We start from the raw sequence: 17,994 nt of genomic DNA, 5'->3' as shown, positions 1-17,994 counted from the left end.
CTCATTATGACCATAACCTAGAGAAGAACATTAAAGCCAATGGCAGTAGTAGGCCTAAAACAAAGCATCAAAGTGCCTTGAATGTAAATCACCCGACAAGTGTCTGTGCAAGTAAAGTAGCCAATACTATTTTGGTTTAGACTGTTGCTCTGATGAAACTAGGTCTTAGAGCCAGCAATGGAGCTTAGCATTCTTAGCAACTATCAAATGTCACTGGTGTCTGCGGCAGTCTCTAGTAAATGGCTCAGCTGGCGCTTGCCTGGCTACAGCCATAGGGGGGCCCAACAGGGCACTGTTGCAAACTTTCAGCATTTAAATCTCTCGCATGACAAAAATGAACACAGATTCCCAGTGATTTCAGTGTTTGGGTTTGTGGGAGTGTCATTTATACGATACCACGGCCTTCACGGACAGGCTTTAGGTCTAGAAACATGATATACATTACGGCAAGGGTTAAGCTCGACAGTGCAACACAATACCGCACACAAGTGTTGCTGCTGCCAAGATGTCCCGTTACTGTTGCGTGAATGCAGTGTTCCTGGGATGTGAGGAATGTGTGCTAGCAGTCAGCACAGCCAATACCCCTATCAGATTTAACCAGCACTCTGATAAGAAGGGGTCTGTGCCAAGCATGAGAGAGACAACTGATATTAATCTCAAATGTAGCTAATACTGCACTTGGCTGCCTAATAGTGAAGTTGTTGTGCAAGCGAAGTGTATACTAATATACAGAAACTTAAGTACATATGCTGTACTGAGACTGCTATAATGATTATGGAACCATTATTGTCTTTTGTTATTAAAAATGCAAAATAAAAACCTTTTAAAAAAAAAAAAAAAATACTGCACTTGGGCATCTACAGAGTAATGGCAGCCTCAGACATTCAAGGCTTGAATGCTATTCTACTGCATTTTTTAAAAGGACAAAAAAGGTAAAGTCACTGGAGAGTGCCAATTTTTTTAGTCACTCCAGTGATTCCAATAGCTAAGCCTCATACCCTGGGCCAGAGCCTCTCTTCTTTTAAAAAGCCTGGGGTAGGAGGTTAGTATCGTATAATTTGGCAACCCTCTGTGACTTTCCTTTCCGTGTTCTTGAACGGTTTTTAGTCAGGACCCCTCTTGTTTGTCTTCCAGTCTGTCAGTCAAAAGACTTCCTAGTTGCTAGAGGAGGATCCGTGAGGCCATAGCAGTTGGGTAGCAGCTAGAATTCCAAAATGGAAAGCAGCAGGACTAAATCAAAGTGCAGATAGTGTTTCATCACTTCACACATTTAGTGGGTGCACCCAGAAAATCAATGAACACAAAAATATAGATTTCAAAAGAGTGCAAAGACTAATTGCATTTACCTTCAGTGCTGCTGCGGTGGCTTTGATGATAAAGTCATTCACTGAAACCTTTATATTATCTGGGGAGGAAGGAAAAAAAATGTGAGACTTGCACAGGAAATATTGCATCCCCTATAAATTACAAACATTTTAGTGGCACTCAAGGAGTTCCATAACTATTGAAAGTCTGCAGTCTATTATACCGATCACAGAACGAATACAAGGGGGAAGTGACATCAGCACCAATTATAACCAGATTTAGGATGTTTTGCCAGGCCTGCTGCAGTAGGGGTTCCTGGTCATGTTGCATTAAGAGAGCAATGCGATCCTTTGTGTTGCTATACAGCTGGGCATTTGCAAGCTGTCTCTGCCATCATATTGGTCCCACAAAGCTTGGCAGGTGCCAGCACAAGCCAAGGAGAGTTGGTCAATAGACATTCAGATATTGCTGTCCCCCTGTCATGGAGATATACTGATCAAGCCTGCAGTGGGAAATGGGTGCCTTTGTTCCGGAACTGTCAGACTGAGCCAGTGACCTGCTGGGAACCCCTGGCCAAAGAGAGAACGAATGACAAATTACGGGAGACGCCAATATGCACATTGTATGGACTCTTCCTTTAGATCATGGGTGGGGGAAAGTTTTCACAAAGAACAGGCTGGTGTTGGAAGAGGGGGCTCTTGGCAATGCACGGTCCGAGCTACTTTAGATCAGGGAAGATTAAACAGCTACTGTCCAGTTACTATATAACTAAATTATTTGCACTGACTTTTAAGGACCCACACAGAAAACAAATGTCCTCAAAGAGTAGGGATTGCTGTAAGATTTAAAGGAGAAGGAAAGGCTAAACTTAAGTAAGATTTATCAGAAAGGTCTATAAAAATATACCAGTAAACCCGCTAAAGCAATGCTGCTCTGTCAAAAGAAACACAACATTTCTTTCCTTCTATTGTGTACGCATGGGCTTCTGTATCAGACTTCCTGTTTTCAGCTTAAACCTCCAGGGCAGGGCTTGAGCATGCTCAGTTTGCGCCTCTCTCCCCCTCCCTCCCGTGATATGAGCCCAGAGCTAGAAGTGAGCAGGGAAGTGATGTCACACCAAGGTAATATGGCAGCTGCTATCCTAGACAAACAGAGAGCATCTAGAGCTGTTTACTCAGGTATGTTAAAGCATTCTGCAGAATCAATACAGTCTTATAGCTTGCATTACTGTGATTAATCTCTTGGCAATAAACTGGTTCGGAAGCTTTCCTTCTCCTTTTTTGGAAGCTACCCTGTATATGTAAATCCAACTGTTTGTAGGTACAGAACTTAGATTCTCTATACTGCTCCTGGGCTGCTCTCCTACACATGGTCTGGGTGTAGGAGGGGCTTGAGGAGGATGTTTTCCTATTGCACTGATCTTGGGAAGTAACGGTAATGACAGAAGGAAATCTTTTGCCCAGAGCACCAGGTTTTTAAGCAGCCTGGCAGAAAAATGAAGCGCAGAGTAGTGGCATCCAATAGGCCATTTACCTCCGAAATAATAGTCTGACTAGATGAGATTAATTAAACAATGAAATTGCATTAAAGTTCCCCTTGTAATTTAGGGCCACTATGTGTAAAACAGGCAACATACTATCTGGAATCTGCAAATTGTCTATTCATTTTAGGGCGACAAGTACAGTTGTTGTGAGAAGCAAATACATTCCAGCAGCACCTAAATGGCTCCCTAATTATGAGCAGAGCTCCTCTGAATACTCGGTGTCCCTACTCCACGGAAATGTCAGACACCAGGACTGTGACACCGTAGGCTGTTGTTTCAATTATTGCAAACCAAGCGAACATTTGCACAACGATTAACTAGAAAAGGAAGACGCTGCTTGGCAGATGGAAAGGGCAGAGGGTTCCAGGCCACAAATGGGGCAGAAATTAAAATCAAAGGGGAACGCAATCCAAAAACTGCTTTTTGCCTAATTAAAAAAATATGTAATTCTAAGCTACTTTCCCCATACACATTCATGATATATTTGTATTGGTTATGTGTAAATGTCATTGCTATGGCAAGGCCATATATATATATATATATATATATAAATATATGCCTTTTGTGTATTATATATATATATATATATATATATATATATATATATATATATATATATATATATATATATATATATATATATATATATATATATATAATACACAAAAGCCATGAATCTTGTAAATTATATCCTTATAAACGGTGAGTTCTGATGTCATTTCTGTCACATGACTCACTGAAATTTGTGTATTATAATAAATAAAGTACCCCCTCTTGTAAAATATAAGGATATTAGAAGTTACCTTGGAGTTTCATGACCTGTATAAAAACACTCGGCCTTCTGTTTTTATATGGTCATGAAACTCCTCGGTAACTTATAATATCCTTATATTTTACAAGAGAGGGTACTTTATTCACTATATATATAAGTAGAGGGAGGGAGTGGAGTGCACAACCATAAGAAAAAATCGATACCTGGGTGCTAGTCTATAGATATATAGAACAATACTGCACAGAATGACAGCACTCCAAGGAAGATCACAGCGAGTCGATATTGCTAAAGTGGAGGTCTTTATTGAAGATCCAACGTTTCGGTTCCTTACTGGAACCTTCGTCAGGGATAATAACACACAGTGCACAAACAAACAAACATTTAAAGACCAGAAAATGGCGCCAAAGGGGCTGTCTTAGAGCGCCCATCAATCATCATTAACTGTACAATCAAAAAAACACAACAACGCTTTAGTGTCAAAATAGAGAAATGGGTATATTATGTAGGGGTGAACCTGGTGCTTAGCAAACGTACGAGTGACCCCCAGAGAGTGTTGGGCAACAAGGCGATGTACAGTGAGAACCTGTCCTTCGTGCAGTATCAATGGGTCGGAAGTGAATACTTCCGTAGGAACTGCAGAGCGGAGAGACGCTCGCTACGTTGCTAGGCAGCGCGCCTAGTGTTAGCGTCTCATAGCGCCAGCGTGGGTAGCAACCGATCGAATCTCGCTGTCACTCCTACCCATTGAGGTGGAGTAGGCAAGGCATCCAGTACTAAGCGGGGACACAGGTGGACCACGCTACGGACCCCAGTCGCACCCGGCCGGGCCCCGTCGCAGTCCACCCACATCACCGCCGTAAATGGCGACGGGCTAAGCGAGGGCATTATGCGTGCAGGCAGCACTTACGGATACTCCTGCCATATGAGGTGGAGTATAGTTAGAGCCTAGTCTCGGGTGGGGCTATAGTGCAGGCCGGATCATGCTGCACAACCCAGTCGCTTCCGACCGGGCCCCACAGCAGTCCGGCCATGCCCCCACCGTCACAGACTACAGGCAATGTTCGAAAGAAAGATACTAACTGGCTATCTAAAAATACAAAATTGGGATGCTATAGGTGTCCGACCCATTGATACTGCACGAAGGACAGGTTCTCACTGTACATCGCCTTGTTGCCCAACACTCTCTGGGGGTCAGTCGTACGTTTGCTAAGCACCAGGTTCACCCCTACATAATATACCCATTTCTCTATTTTGACACTAAAGCGTTGTTGTGTTTTTTTGATTGTACAGTTAATGATGATTGATGGGCGCTCTAAGACAGCCCCTTTGGCGCCATTTTCTGGTCTTTAAATGTTTGTTTGTTTGTGCACTGTGTGTTATTATCCCTGACGAAGGTTCCAGTAAGGAACCGAAACGTTGGATCTTCAATAAAGACCTCCACTTTAGCAATATCGACTCGCTGTGATCTTCCTTGGAGTGCTGTCATTCTGTGCAGTATTGTTCTATATATATATATATATATATATATATATATATATATATATATATATATATATATATATATATATATATATATATATATATATATATATATATATATTTTATACATACTGTATATATTATCATTGAGAAAGAGCACAGTTGGTGTTTGAAATTTCTGATTTTTTCAATAAATCTTGATTTTTCACAAGTATTCCTGTTGAGTGCGGTACTATGTTACTTTATTTACCAGCACCCGGGCAAGTTGAACATTAAGCGGGAGTGCAATGAGATTGTGACTACAAAATTCACTTAGACAAATACAAGAGATCCTCTGCACTCAACCCATTATCAATATATTAAGGACATTAAACCATTTTGTGCCTTAAGCTACTAAAAATGCCTTACCCTTTAAAACAGGGATTGTGTGTCCATATATTGCAATATATTTAAGATGACCAACTACGTCACAGTCATCCCTTGTATTGCCAGTCCTACACTCACCTTTCATCGAATTCATTAAGAATCAAATTGTTCATTCTACAAAGGGACTAAGTTTAACCTACAATTTACTTGCAGCTTTTTTAGTAGCTTAAGGCACAAAATATCTCAATGTCTTTAATATATTGATATTGGGTTGAGTGCAGAGGATCTCGTGTATTTGTCTTCTGAATTTTGTGGTCACAATCTCATTGCACTCCCAAAGCAGCAAGTAACTTGCAGGTAAAACTTAGTCCCTTTGTAAAATATATAATTAAGCAATTGAATTCTTAAGGAATCAGATGAAAATTGAGCGTAGGACTGGCCAGATATGGGATGACTTTGACGTAGTTGGCCAGCTTAAATATATTGCAATATATGGACAAACAATCCCTGTTTTGTTTAAAGGGTAAGGCATTTTTCAGTAGCAGTATGCACAAAATGTCTCTGTCTTAAATATATTGATAATGGGTTGAGTGCAGAGGTCCTCTTGTATTTGTGAATAAGCAATATGTGCCCCAGATCCAAGGCTGAAAGTGTGGTACCAAGTCTTGCACAGATAGATGGCATCAGCGGATAAGCCCTCCATTAGCAGCACTAAGTCGGCCATGCACAAAACACTGGATTAGTTTGAATATATATTTCTTAGGCTTTTCTTTATCTGAAAATGCATGGAATGGACAGCCCTGCTGTGCAGAGATAAGCTTTTCTGCAGAGCTCCAGTGGTCTGTGTGGGATATATTTAACCCTGTCTGAAGCTATAACAAATTAAGTGGAAATGGACAATTGCCCCCATGAGATTCAGATGGTACATAAACAAACAGACAACTGCTCTGTAGCTGTATGCCTTTTTAAAAATTGGCTGCTTCAGATTTTGGCCCTTCACTTTCTGCCAGAGCCCAGGAATAGTGGTGGCAGTGAAGGACATTCTAAGTGAATTTAGCCTGCACCTGGCCTGCTCTCTTTCCTGTGTTCTGGAATAGGACACTGGCCTTGGAGCTGGCTGGATTTTTCCCCCAATGCAAAAATGTAAAACCACTTGTGGTCATACAACTTTGCTTTACACCAGCCATAGACATAAATCTAATGGCAAAAACACCTTAAAAGCGTCTCGGCAAGGAACAAGCCCTTCCGGACCAATGGAAAAGAGAGCAGCCCAAGAGCAGAAATGACAGCGCTGTAACTAGTCTGTTGATTGGCTAACATAGCAGTAGTAGCTTGTTCCTATGTGTCTTGTACTTGAGAATAGAGACAGGTTATTTCAGGTTATTCTGATGGCCGACGGGAAGCAGCAGCATCAACCCTCCAGGATTTTGACATACAGACTCCGATTCTGACCTTTGGCCAGCTCTTTTCTCAGTTGCAGCACAGCCCCCAAGTCGCAGTCTGTAGTGGCGTAGGCGTGTGGGATGCTGGATTTAGATTCTGTTAACCTCTTGGCTATGACTTTTCGGATGTTGCTGGCTGGTATTTCAGAAAACATGCCCTGAAAAGGAATTTTAGAAACATGGTTACGCTGAAGCTCGCCCGCTGGTGTTGTCAGGACTTCCAATGTGCTACAGGATGTAGTAGGGTATGGGACAAGAATACAGGCATTTTAAATGTGCATTTATTTAAAGTAGCATTAAGTAGCATTTTGCACAGCACTAATACATGCCCTTATAAAACCTATTACCGCAACTGCACTTACCTCTGTATGGGGCTTTCCAGGGATGGACACTGGGGGGAAACTTGGCCGTCCCGAGACGGGTGCTGGAGACGCTGCAGGTGGGGACGTCGGTATCTTCTCTGGAGGTGGGGTCGGGGTGGCTGGTATGGGCTTCTCCCCTGGTGCCTTCTTCTGTGCTAGGAATTTTAGAGCATCCCTAGGGAAATATAAAGCTACAATCATATTCTCAGTAGGGATGAACATTTGCTCATATTTGAATATACAGAGTGAATATTTTATGAGAACTGAGATTATACCAGTAGCTGAGATGATACCAAAAGCTTGTGGTCAATGATGACCAACACCAATAGCTCATTCTGACCAACTCCAAAAGCTTTCAGTCTATGCTGACCAAATCCAATAACTCACACCTAGGGAATCAACCTCAAAATACCCATCTTAGATGCAGGCGTGTGTGTGTATAAAGTCCATCAGGTAGCTACTGGCTGATTGATAAAACAACAGTCGTGAACAATACTGTGTTAATGGTACATAACTTGCTCCTCATTCAATTTCTCACTTCTCTCTCGCTCCCTCAACAGCATTCAGTGTGATTAATAGCAGCTCCTGCTAAACCCAAGGAACCCATGTCAGAAAATCTATTTATGTTACAGAGTGATATATGGTATATTAGTGTACAAAGGCGTGCAGCACAGTCTGGCCGCTGAATCCATTGTGGTTATACTTGTGGTTAAATGGGCACAGCAGCGGAGAATACAAAATCATTTGGGAAATTTTTATTGTTGATTTAAGGTATGTGGGGTTTTACAAGATTACAAACAGCAGTTGGTTTGTCAAATTGATTACTCATTCAAATGACAATTTACACTTTAAAAGTATAAATCTATTTTACACCATGCTCACTTTTTCGACTTTGCTCCCTGTCCCAACCACTGTAGATACAGGTCAGTGGAATATAAGAGGTTATCGTAATCTCCATTTTGCTGAAACCCTGGAGGTAGTCACAGCAGGTCACTGGGGTATAAGCTCCAATTCTATGTAAGTTAGGGATGCACCAAATCCACTATTTGGGATTCGGCCGAATCCTCCGTGAAAGATTCGGCGGAATACCGAACCGAATCCGAACCCTAATTTGCATATGTAAATTAGGGGTAGAAAAGGAAAAAGTGGAAAAATCCTTCTTTTGTGACGAAAAGTCATGTGATTTTCGTACCCACCCCTAATTTACATATGCAAATTAGGATTCGGTTTGGCCAGGCACAAGGATTCCACCGAATCCGAATCCTGCTGAAAATGGCCGAATCCTGGATTCGGTACATCCCTAATGTAAGTGGTGGGGGCTAGAACCCTAGTCTGCACCCAATCAAAGCCATGATGCTGCAACCCAATATGCATAATGTTCTCTTCTATGGGTTCTTTACAATGGACGGTAAGGGAAGAGGACTGTACTAGAGTCCTACAGCGGGTCAAGAACCCGCAAAAACCCGCGTTAGGTTGCAGTTGCACTCTCTAATATGTAGAGAGTGATATTCTGAGACAGTTTGCAATTGGTTTTTATTTTTTATCATTTGCGGTTTTTGAGTTATTTAGCATTCTATTCAGCAGCTCTCCAGTTTGCAATTTCAGCCATCTGGTTGCCAAGGTTCAAATGTCCCAAGCAACCATGCACTGATTTGAATAAGAGGCTGGAATATGAATAGGAGTGACTGAATAGAAAGATGAGTAATCATAAAATAGAAAAAACAATAAATGTTTGGTCTTACAGAGCATTTGTTTTTTTAGATGGGGTCAGTATGAGTAATTTTTATGTAAAGGTCTGTATTTAACTTGCAAATGGAAGCTTTGTCCCTAAGGGTAAGGACACAAGGGCAGATTCAGGGAGATTTATCGCCCCGGAAATAAATCGACTCTTCTTGGGGGGCAACAACTGCCTTCCCCTAGCTTACAGCCGGCTATAATGAAAAATCGCCAGCGTCATGGCTCTCGCGACACTTTGTTTTCCGAAGTCGCCCGAAGTTTCCTCATGAGGCAACTTCGGGCGACTTCGGAAAACGAAGCGCCGGACATCCCACTGGAGATTTCTCATTATAGCCAGCGGGAAGGCAGTTCGGGGAGATTGTCGCCCTGAAGAAAAAGGGGTTTGTCGCTTGGGCGACTAATCTCCCCGAATCTGCTCGTGTGCCCGTAGCCTAAAGAACACTGCAAGATGTCAAGAGATTAATCTATGTGTATGTAACTGTTAAACATAAGAGCAGTAACATTTACTAAATATCCCAAAGAGCACACAGCATTGCTTAGAATTCATTAAGAGAGGGGAGTATCTGCAGCCCGTTGCACACACAGCATATGATCAGCGAGGACAGATAAAACCCCAAAAGGTGAAGAAGAGTGGAGTCTATTATTTTCAGGGCAACAGAAATTAGCAGGTAAATTGGATGTCAGATCGTGCGGAAGAACCAAAGAAGCCCAGGGCAGGAAAGACAGTAGTAAACTTACTATACAGAGATAACTGTGCAGCTTCTGAACCATAAGCAGCTCCATGCTGCCCCCTACAGATCTCAGAAGGAACTAGCAAGGTTAATTATCATCTCTGGTCAAAAAGCTGCATGAGAGTAGGGAAAATATGGCTTGTGTGCCTAGAATGCCAGTCTTAAAGATCCAGATCTATAAAATGGGGCGTTTAATACCACAAATCAGTCTAACAGAATGCTCTGGGCACACAATAAACTATACCCTCTGTACTGACTAAGGGAATCAATATGGCACCTCCTACCCATATGTATAAATACAAATATACAGAGAAGGAATGTTCTGGGCACACAATAAGCTCTACCCTCATACTGTACTGTCTAAGGGATTCAATATGGCACCTCCTCCCATATGTATAAATACAAATATACAGAGAAGGAATGTTCTGAGACAAACACTGTGTCTATTAAAGTAAAAAATAAAGGGAACACATAACATACACAACAGCAGAGGCAGCCATGCTGACAATATAATACTATAATGTATGCACAATTCCCCATATACCATGCAGTTCTTCCCTCCACCATAAAATAGAACGACTGTAAAAACGAAGAAAAAAACATAAATATTACAAACAGGGTCTCCTTAAAGGCACAGACCGCAATTATTCTTGTGCGATTTAAATTATATGGCATTGCTTTAACAATTTATCTTTCTAAAAAAAACTTCAAACTCGTTTTCTAGGACATAAAAAGAATGCAATCCGACGGTATTTGAATTTATAATTACAGCAAATGCGCTCGGATTATAATGGCATAAATAAATCGGGAGTACACATTTAGCCGTTTCTAAAAATATATCTTTCCTTGCTTATTTGTAATTCATCCAGAAGTAACTGGAGACCCCCCAGAGGACTTTCGATTTAGAAAAAGCTTTTTACTGGGTTAGAAGACAGCCCCCATCTGCAAAACAAATGCAAGTGCTCTGCTCGAAGGGGGCGGGGGGGGAGATGTTATTTAACCATTGCAACCCTGGAGAGTAATCCTGTAATCCTATTGGTTGGAGTGGCTGTGCATGTGGGGGCGGTTAAAATTATTTTCAAGAATAGTAAATTAAAAGCAGCGGCTTTAGGGTAATGATTTACACGTTTGGTGGCGAAGAAATGAAAGCGGATTGTTCTGTAGTGCCCCGGGGTATTTTTGGCACATAAAGGGACAATGTTTCATGCTGAAAATACAATTATTTTTTTTCCTTGGGATGAATTAGAGGATCAAACAAGCTCATTTGGTTCAAAGAAAACATTACAAGAAAAACATCAAATAAACGAAATTTGCAACAAAAAAAAAATGTAAAGGGGCCGTAATGCCCGCGGTACCAATTAAATGGATGTTGTTGTTGCCATGGTAACTCACCACCAGTTAGGCTGTAATAAGTCCCTAGGGATGAAGGGTAGAGAGGGGGGGGGATGTTGTCTTAACAACTTCGAAGAATTGAGAAAGCATAAATTAATGTGACACGGACATAATTGCCGGTGCCCAGCAGCTACGAGTCCTACAACTGTAACCGACATAAAATGAATGGTGTTGGATGGATTATCTGCTGCCAGCTAAGGTCACAGGGGTTTTAACCAGGTGAAGACTCACAGGACACTGCTGCTTCTAGTAAAAACATGCTCATGTATATACACCACATTATTATACTGATGATGATGAGCACCTCATGATATTATGAGCATCTTCTGCAGTTTCCAGCTATGTTTGCTTTTGTGCAACCAACACTGTAGTGAGCAGGGTTAGAACCAACGTGTAGCCCATCAGAACATGAGAATGTTTATAAAGGGGAACAGAACCAAGTGTCAGTTACGCCTGAAGTATGAATTGTTTTTAGATTGACCTATACTAGATATACCATGACCTGGATGAATGAAAATCTTCATAGTCAGAATGTACAATGTACTGCTGGGCTGAGACAAGACAGGACTTCGTACCAGAGAGCACGCAAATCGGATTTGAACTGGAAGAAGAGCCTTGGTGTGTCAGGATTCAGACAAATATCTTATCACATGGTCATGTGCTTTAATATTTGGCCCTGAAGCCTGGAGACCTGGAATTTGCATGGGCAGTAAAAGTGCTTGCCATTAAACTCGTCAGCGGAGTAAGAGGAAGCCTTTAGTGAAAATGCAGTTTATCCTATCACTGCACCGGTACATTAAAAAAAAAAAAAAAAACTTACTCTTTTGTGATTATTCCTCGATGCCCAGTGGGGGTGATGGAACTGGTGTCCAGCCCATGCGTGTCAATGATGTGTCGAGCTGCAGGACTCATGCGCAGCCTGTGGAAGGAGGAAGAATAAAAGATCATTTACAGTTATATCTGGGTCAGTGGTTAACATTGCTGCCTTGTAGAGCTAGGGTGATTCGAGCCAAGACCAAGGTGTATGTTTATTCTGTCTGTGTGGGTCCCCCCCACTCTCTAAAAATATATAGGCAGGTTAATTAGCTCCTAATGAAACTGACCCAATGTGTGTGTATATGATAGAGACCTCAGCACACATCACTGACACGTGGATCCAAAACCTTCCCCAATTCTGAGCGTTTTAATGTTGCATCTCTGTAATGCTTTTCCTAATCAGCCCAGGGCTGTCAAGGTTTGATATTCAATGTTATGCATAAAGAGCTAAAAGGCAGCTTGAAATGCATCATGGAGTCACACACTCAAAGCAGACCCAACTGGTGATGTGTAATTAATATCACAGATAGGATTTTCACACCATCAAGTGCTCATGCAGTGTTAAAGGGGACATATAACCTCCAAAACAACCTAATCGGGGGCCCATGCCTGGACAGAACTGTACAGAACAGAAGTGATAGATCAGTAATAGCATAGTCATAGAGAAGTATTGAAAAACCACAGTAACAAATAGACGAGGAGACAAGTAGCTGCAATAATATATAAAACGTAGTTCACACGGCATGACGTGAGCAGGAAATGCGTACGGAAAAAAGCAGAACATCAAGTCGTGAGTACGTATCAAATAATAATAGAAGTATACAAGGAAAAATAAAATAGCCAAATCACTATTTCCCATTTTTAAAGAACCAAACGGAGAAGACGCTGAGAAAACACACTGAGAAAAACACGCAGAGGTAACACAGTATTCTGCTTCCTCCTGCTATCCCATGATGCAATGCGGTGCACCCTATGGGCGGAGATAGTCTTGCAATGCAGTGGGATATAACTCACTAGGAATATTCGGCTGTAAAATAAGCGAGCGACTTGTCGCTGAGAGTCGCTTTTTAAAAACGCGGGCGACAAATCTTCCCGTGTGAACCAACCCTAAGTGACAGAAGCAGAAAGTGTCTCCTGATGCTTCTCCGCTCAGTTCAATAGCTCTGATAATACAGCAGTGTGTTAATATCATGAAAATGAAAGGGTAAAAAATGATTAATGCACATTGCAAAAGTGCTCAAAAGAGCACTGGGAGCAATTTTACATTAGGTTGCGTCTGAGGGTAAAGTACAAATGTGGCCATAGACGTAACAATTCCGATCTTTCTTGGAAAAGATGTTTCCAAGAAAGATCGTTTGTTTCAATACACACGTGTAGCGCTGAATCGTCAGATATACAGGTAGAAACAATAAAATTCTACCTGTATCTGACGATTCAGCACTGATAATGGACGATGTTTGGGTTCCTTCAAAAACGCCCGATCAAAATTTTCAGTCCAGCCCGATCGACGAGCCGACCGATATCCAAGTCTTTTCCCACCATACTCGCACAGAAAATCGTATGAAAATTCCTTTCGTACGATATTATCTGTGCGTCTATAGACCCATTTAAGAGTGGCGTAGACGTACCTTTGTCAATGTCATGACATTTCCATTTCAACATTGAAAGTGCAGTAAAAGGGACTTGATCTTTACTTACGCCAAGCCTGATGGTATCTCAGTATAAAGGTGGTACTAATACATGTACTTTGCCAACATTCTTGGGGCAGCAGAACATGCCATTATATAAGAATTCACCCCGCTCTACCCAGAAAACCCTGTGGTGTCTTTGTGCATCATCAGTAGGTACAATGCAGTGCAACAAAACCAATGGACACTTTTCTGCTAATTATCAGTTGTCAATATGCTGATCAGGGACACATTACTGGATATGCAATGAACCAACAAGGCAGCCAGACAATATGGAATGATCAACTAAAGGGGTTGTTCACCTTTAAATTAACTGTTAGTATGATGCAGCAAGTGATATTCTAAGACAATTTGCAATTGGTTTTCATTTTTTATTATTTGTGGTTATTTAGCTTTTTATTCAGCAGCTCTCCAGTTTGCAATTTCAGCAATCTGGTTGCTAGGGTCCAAATTACCCTATTAACCATGCATTGATTTGAATGAGAGACTGGAATATGAATAGGAGAGGACCTGAATAGAAAGAGGAGCAATAAAAAGTAGCAATAACAATACATTTGTAGCCTTAGTGAGCCATTGTTTTTAGATGGGATCAGTGGCCCCCACGTGAAAGCTGTGAAGAGTCAGAAGAAGGCAAATACTTCAAAAACTATAAAAAAAGAAAAAATGAAGGCCATTTAAAAAGTTGCTTAGAATTAGCCATAATATAATAAAAGTTAATTTAAAGAGAACCACCCCTTTAAGGTTTTGCATTAGCCACTTTCTTATGGACCACAGATTAAAGGGAACAGTACTTTTAGTTAGCTGAAAGGGCTCCTGAGATGCAAGTAGATATACTATGGCAGTCTGTAGACCGAAACTCATTTTGCTTATGCCCCCCCCCGGCTTGTGTAGCCTCTAATTACATGTGCCATACTACATGTGACCCGCTTAGGGACTAACAAGAAGGATAAGAATTGCAAAGCAATACACAAGCGGGGAGACATACCCAAGTTTTACAGCTGGGGCCACAGGCTTGGGAGCTGGCACATCAGTAATTTGGGTGGCTGTTGGGACTGCTGTCGGGGACACTTTAACACTGGGTACGTCCACTTGCTTCCAGTCTTTCCCTTCTTCCACCAGCAGGGCGATCAGGGAGCCAAGACGCACGTTCTTACTACCCTCTTCCACCTGCAGTACACAATATTCACATTAGAACGGAAACAATAGAAACACTCGCGTGTCGAAAGAGTGAGCATTTACCGGTATTCATGTAACAGCAATCTAATCTAAGAAATCTTGTTAATAAATATGCTAATCATGTTTGCACAAGTCAGAACGATGATTTATGTGCAGATAACCAGAGCAAACAAGATTATAGACATGAAGAACATGAAGACTGCCTATTTTTTGGCTAACTGCAAAGAGGTAACTTAAGGTACAGGTATGGGATCCAATATCTGGAATCCCGTTATCCAGAGAGCTCCGAATTACGGAATGGTCATCTCCCATACACCTTTCTTTTATCCAAATAATCCAAATGATAAAAAATTATTCCCTTTTACTCTGTGATAAAACAGTCGCTTGTACTTGATCCCAATACTTAATCATTATTGGAAGCAAAATCAGCCTAGAGTTTATTAAATATTTACATGAAAGATCTGTTATCCGGAAAACCCCAGGCCCCAAGCATTCTGGATAACAGATCCCATACCTGTACTGACAAGTAGGGATGCGCCGAATCCAGGATTCTCTCTTTTTCAGCAGGATTCGGATTTAGCCAAATCCGTCTGCTTGGCCGAACTAAATCCTAATTTGCATATGCAAATCTTTTCCCCCTCCCAACCCTAATTGGCATATGCAATTAGGATTTGGTTCGGTAGTCGCCGAATCTTTTGCGAAGGATTCGGGGGTTCGACCGAATTTAAAATAGTGGATTCAGTGCATCCCTACTGACAAGTCACCACATATATGGAGCCGTAATACAGTAGAACCCCTCATTTTACATTTTTGTTTTGTGCTCCCACGTATATATATTATGCAGAATACATTTTCCTGATTTTACATTTTCCTGGTCCACGGAAAAACGTAAAATGAGGTTTCTACTGTATTTCACTTTCTATTTTAGTCTTTTGGCTCAAGAAAGACACAGGTGGCGAGTCTCAGCAATGTTTTGAGATGTCACCCTACCAGCTAAGGTCCATTCCGCTACAAAAGGAGAGGAAAAGATGCTTAATCCATTCGGCCTGTCAAAATGAAAATATCGATTGCGGTCTCTGCCTGGTATCAGAGATCTGATAAATAGCACCTATTGACCCGCTGGTATTTCAGGCACAATATCTAGAGCTGTAGCTAAAAGATGGATCAATGAAACTGATCTTTCCTAGCTGATGTGCAACGAACGCTCGGGTGGTATAAAATTCCTAAATATCCCCCAGCCTCCACCCAAAAATAATGAGAAGAAATTAAAGCTGCTAATACCAGGGGTTAAATAGAACCCGCTTAAAAAATAGAACAATAAATGTGCAAGAAATTCCTTATTTAACGGTTTCAATAAAAATGGCAATGGCACGTCAGCCAGTTAATGAGATGTGTATCTGCTTTGTAGCAACGCAGTGTATGCAATAAAGTGAGACTTGATATGTATGCAACATGGGAAGAGAGACAGTTTAGTTTTATAGGAACAGAAGGTTAGATTCCGATACAGTCTGGGTCACACAGGAATTCCCAGTTTGGCAGGAGAGCGCCCCCAGCAATTTTACACTTCAATGGCTTTTAGCTTTAAATTAATAAAAAAAACATATCCGATGGCTAAAGGCTCATTCTGATATATAAAGCAGTTGTTTGAGCATTTGTAGCTGCAGGTACATTCAGGTCACTACAGACATTCAAACGCCATAACAGTGCACCTAATTTTCTACAGGTAAAACCCATGTCAAAGCCCCTCCATCCAACTGAAAAAGGGAGAAAATATAATGTCTTGAATACTGGTGAGGACTACAGGTGAACTGACTTTCACTACAATATTAAAGAATATGTAAACCTTTAAAATCAGTGAATGTAATATTAATGGGAGTGCTATTTTAAGAATTTTTGTAATTTACATTCATTAAGTATCTATTTGTTATTCCAAGATATCAAGAGATACATGTACTGTTAATATGAATGCATTTTGTTCCCACAGCGCCACCTGCTGGTCAGTTTCCCACCAGTCTGACCATAAAGTAGTCAAGGAAGTTGTCAGGAGAGAGAAAGAGGCTGCTCTGATGTCCCCAACAAGACATTTTCCACTAACGTATCAGTTCCACTGGACCCCTTATAGTTCCCCAGCAGTTGCAGTGTCTGTTTAAATTTGTGGCTGCAAAGGGCTTTTTTACTCTGAACACTAGGGGGCAGATTTATTAAGGGTCGAATAGAAAATTTGAATTTTCAAAAATTTTTATGGTCAAAACTGTCAAATTCAAGTTGTGAATAATCCAAACTCGATTCAAATCTTAATACAAATTTCGAGATTTATCAAACCGTGGCGCTTCAATTTTGAATTGGACTTATTCACCACCTAAAACCTTCCCGAATTCATGTATAAGTCAATGGGAGAGATCCAGGGACCAATTTAAACAAGTTACTAGCCTTCCTGACATTCGAGTTTTTGTCTGAGAAAAACTCAATTCGAGATTAGTCAAATTTGATTTGAGTTTTTGTCAGTAAAATTAGTTCAAGCTTTAGATATTCGATTTTATTCAGTAAAAACCTTCCAATCGAATTTTGAGGATAATCGAATTTATTAGAATTAAAAAAAATAAATTAAAAAAAAAAACTCACATGAAACCGAAATTCGACATTTGATACGTGGGCCTATAACTAGGGATGCATCGAATCCAGGATTCGGTTCGGGATTCGGCATTTTTCATCAGGATTCAGATTCAGCCAAATCCTTCTGCCTGGCCGAACCCTAATTTGCATATGCAAATTAGGGGCAGGGAGGGAAAGTGCGTGACTTTTTGTCAGATAACAAGGAAGTAAAAAATGTTTTCCCCTTCCCACCCCTAATTTGCATATGCAAATTAGGGTTCGGATTCGGTTCGGTATTCGGCCAAATCTTTCCCCAATGATTCAGGGGTTCGGCCGAATCAAAAAAAGTGGATTCGGTGCATCCCTACCTATAACGTTTGGCTGTTTATATTCTCTTCACTGATGGTTCTGACTCTTGAAACACTAAACCAAGCAAGCGGATTAACAGATCAGAAAAAGAATGGACTTCTCTTTCAAAATGCAGAGCCAGAGAATGAAAAAGGATAAGCAAATGCTGCTTTCAATATGAAATACATTTACAAATAAATAACTTTAAAGCCAGTGCAAACTTAATCAGGGTTGGACTGCGGGGC

The 17,994-nt window shown here is 41.0% G+C and overlaps 1 protein-coding gene across 2 annotated transcripts in view; it reads right to left on the bottom strand.

Annotated features, from left to right (window-relative positions):
• Positions 1 to 17,994, bottom strand: part of pdhx.S (pyruvate dehydrogenase complex component X S homeolog) — a 52,220-nt gene that overhangs the window by 9,976 nt on the left and 24,250 nt on the right. For both annotated transcript variants that reach the window (XM_018260262.2, XM_018260261.2), the window contains exons 4-8: positions 14,619 to 14,800; positions 11,950 to 12,048; positions 7,270 to 7,444; positions 6,918 to 7,065; positions 1,347 to 1,405 (exon numbers count right to left, since the gene is read on the bottom strand). In XM_018260262.2, coding sequence (XP_018115751.1) covers positions 1,347 to 1,405; positions 6,918 to 7,065; positions 7,270 to 7,444; positions 11,950 to 12,048; positions 14,619 to 14,800 — 663 coding nt within the window. The remainder of the gene's footprint in view (positions 1 to 1,346; positions 1,406 to 6,917; positions 7,066 to 7,269; positions 7,445 to 11,949; positions 12,049 to 14,618; positions 14,801 to 17,994) is intronic.

The sequence above is a fragment of the Xenopus laevis genome, chromosome 4S (assembly GCF_017654675.1).
Source record: "Xenopus laevis strain J_2021 chromosome 4S, Xenopus_laevis_v10.1, whole genome shotgun sequence".
NCBI classification, from domain to species: domain Eukaryota; kingdom Metazoa; phylum Chordata; class Amphibia; order Anura; family Pipidae; genus Xenopus; species Xenopus laevis.
Note: the sequence above shows the minus strand (reverse complement) of the source record. Positions and strands in the feature narration are given on the sequence as shown.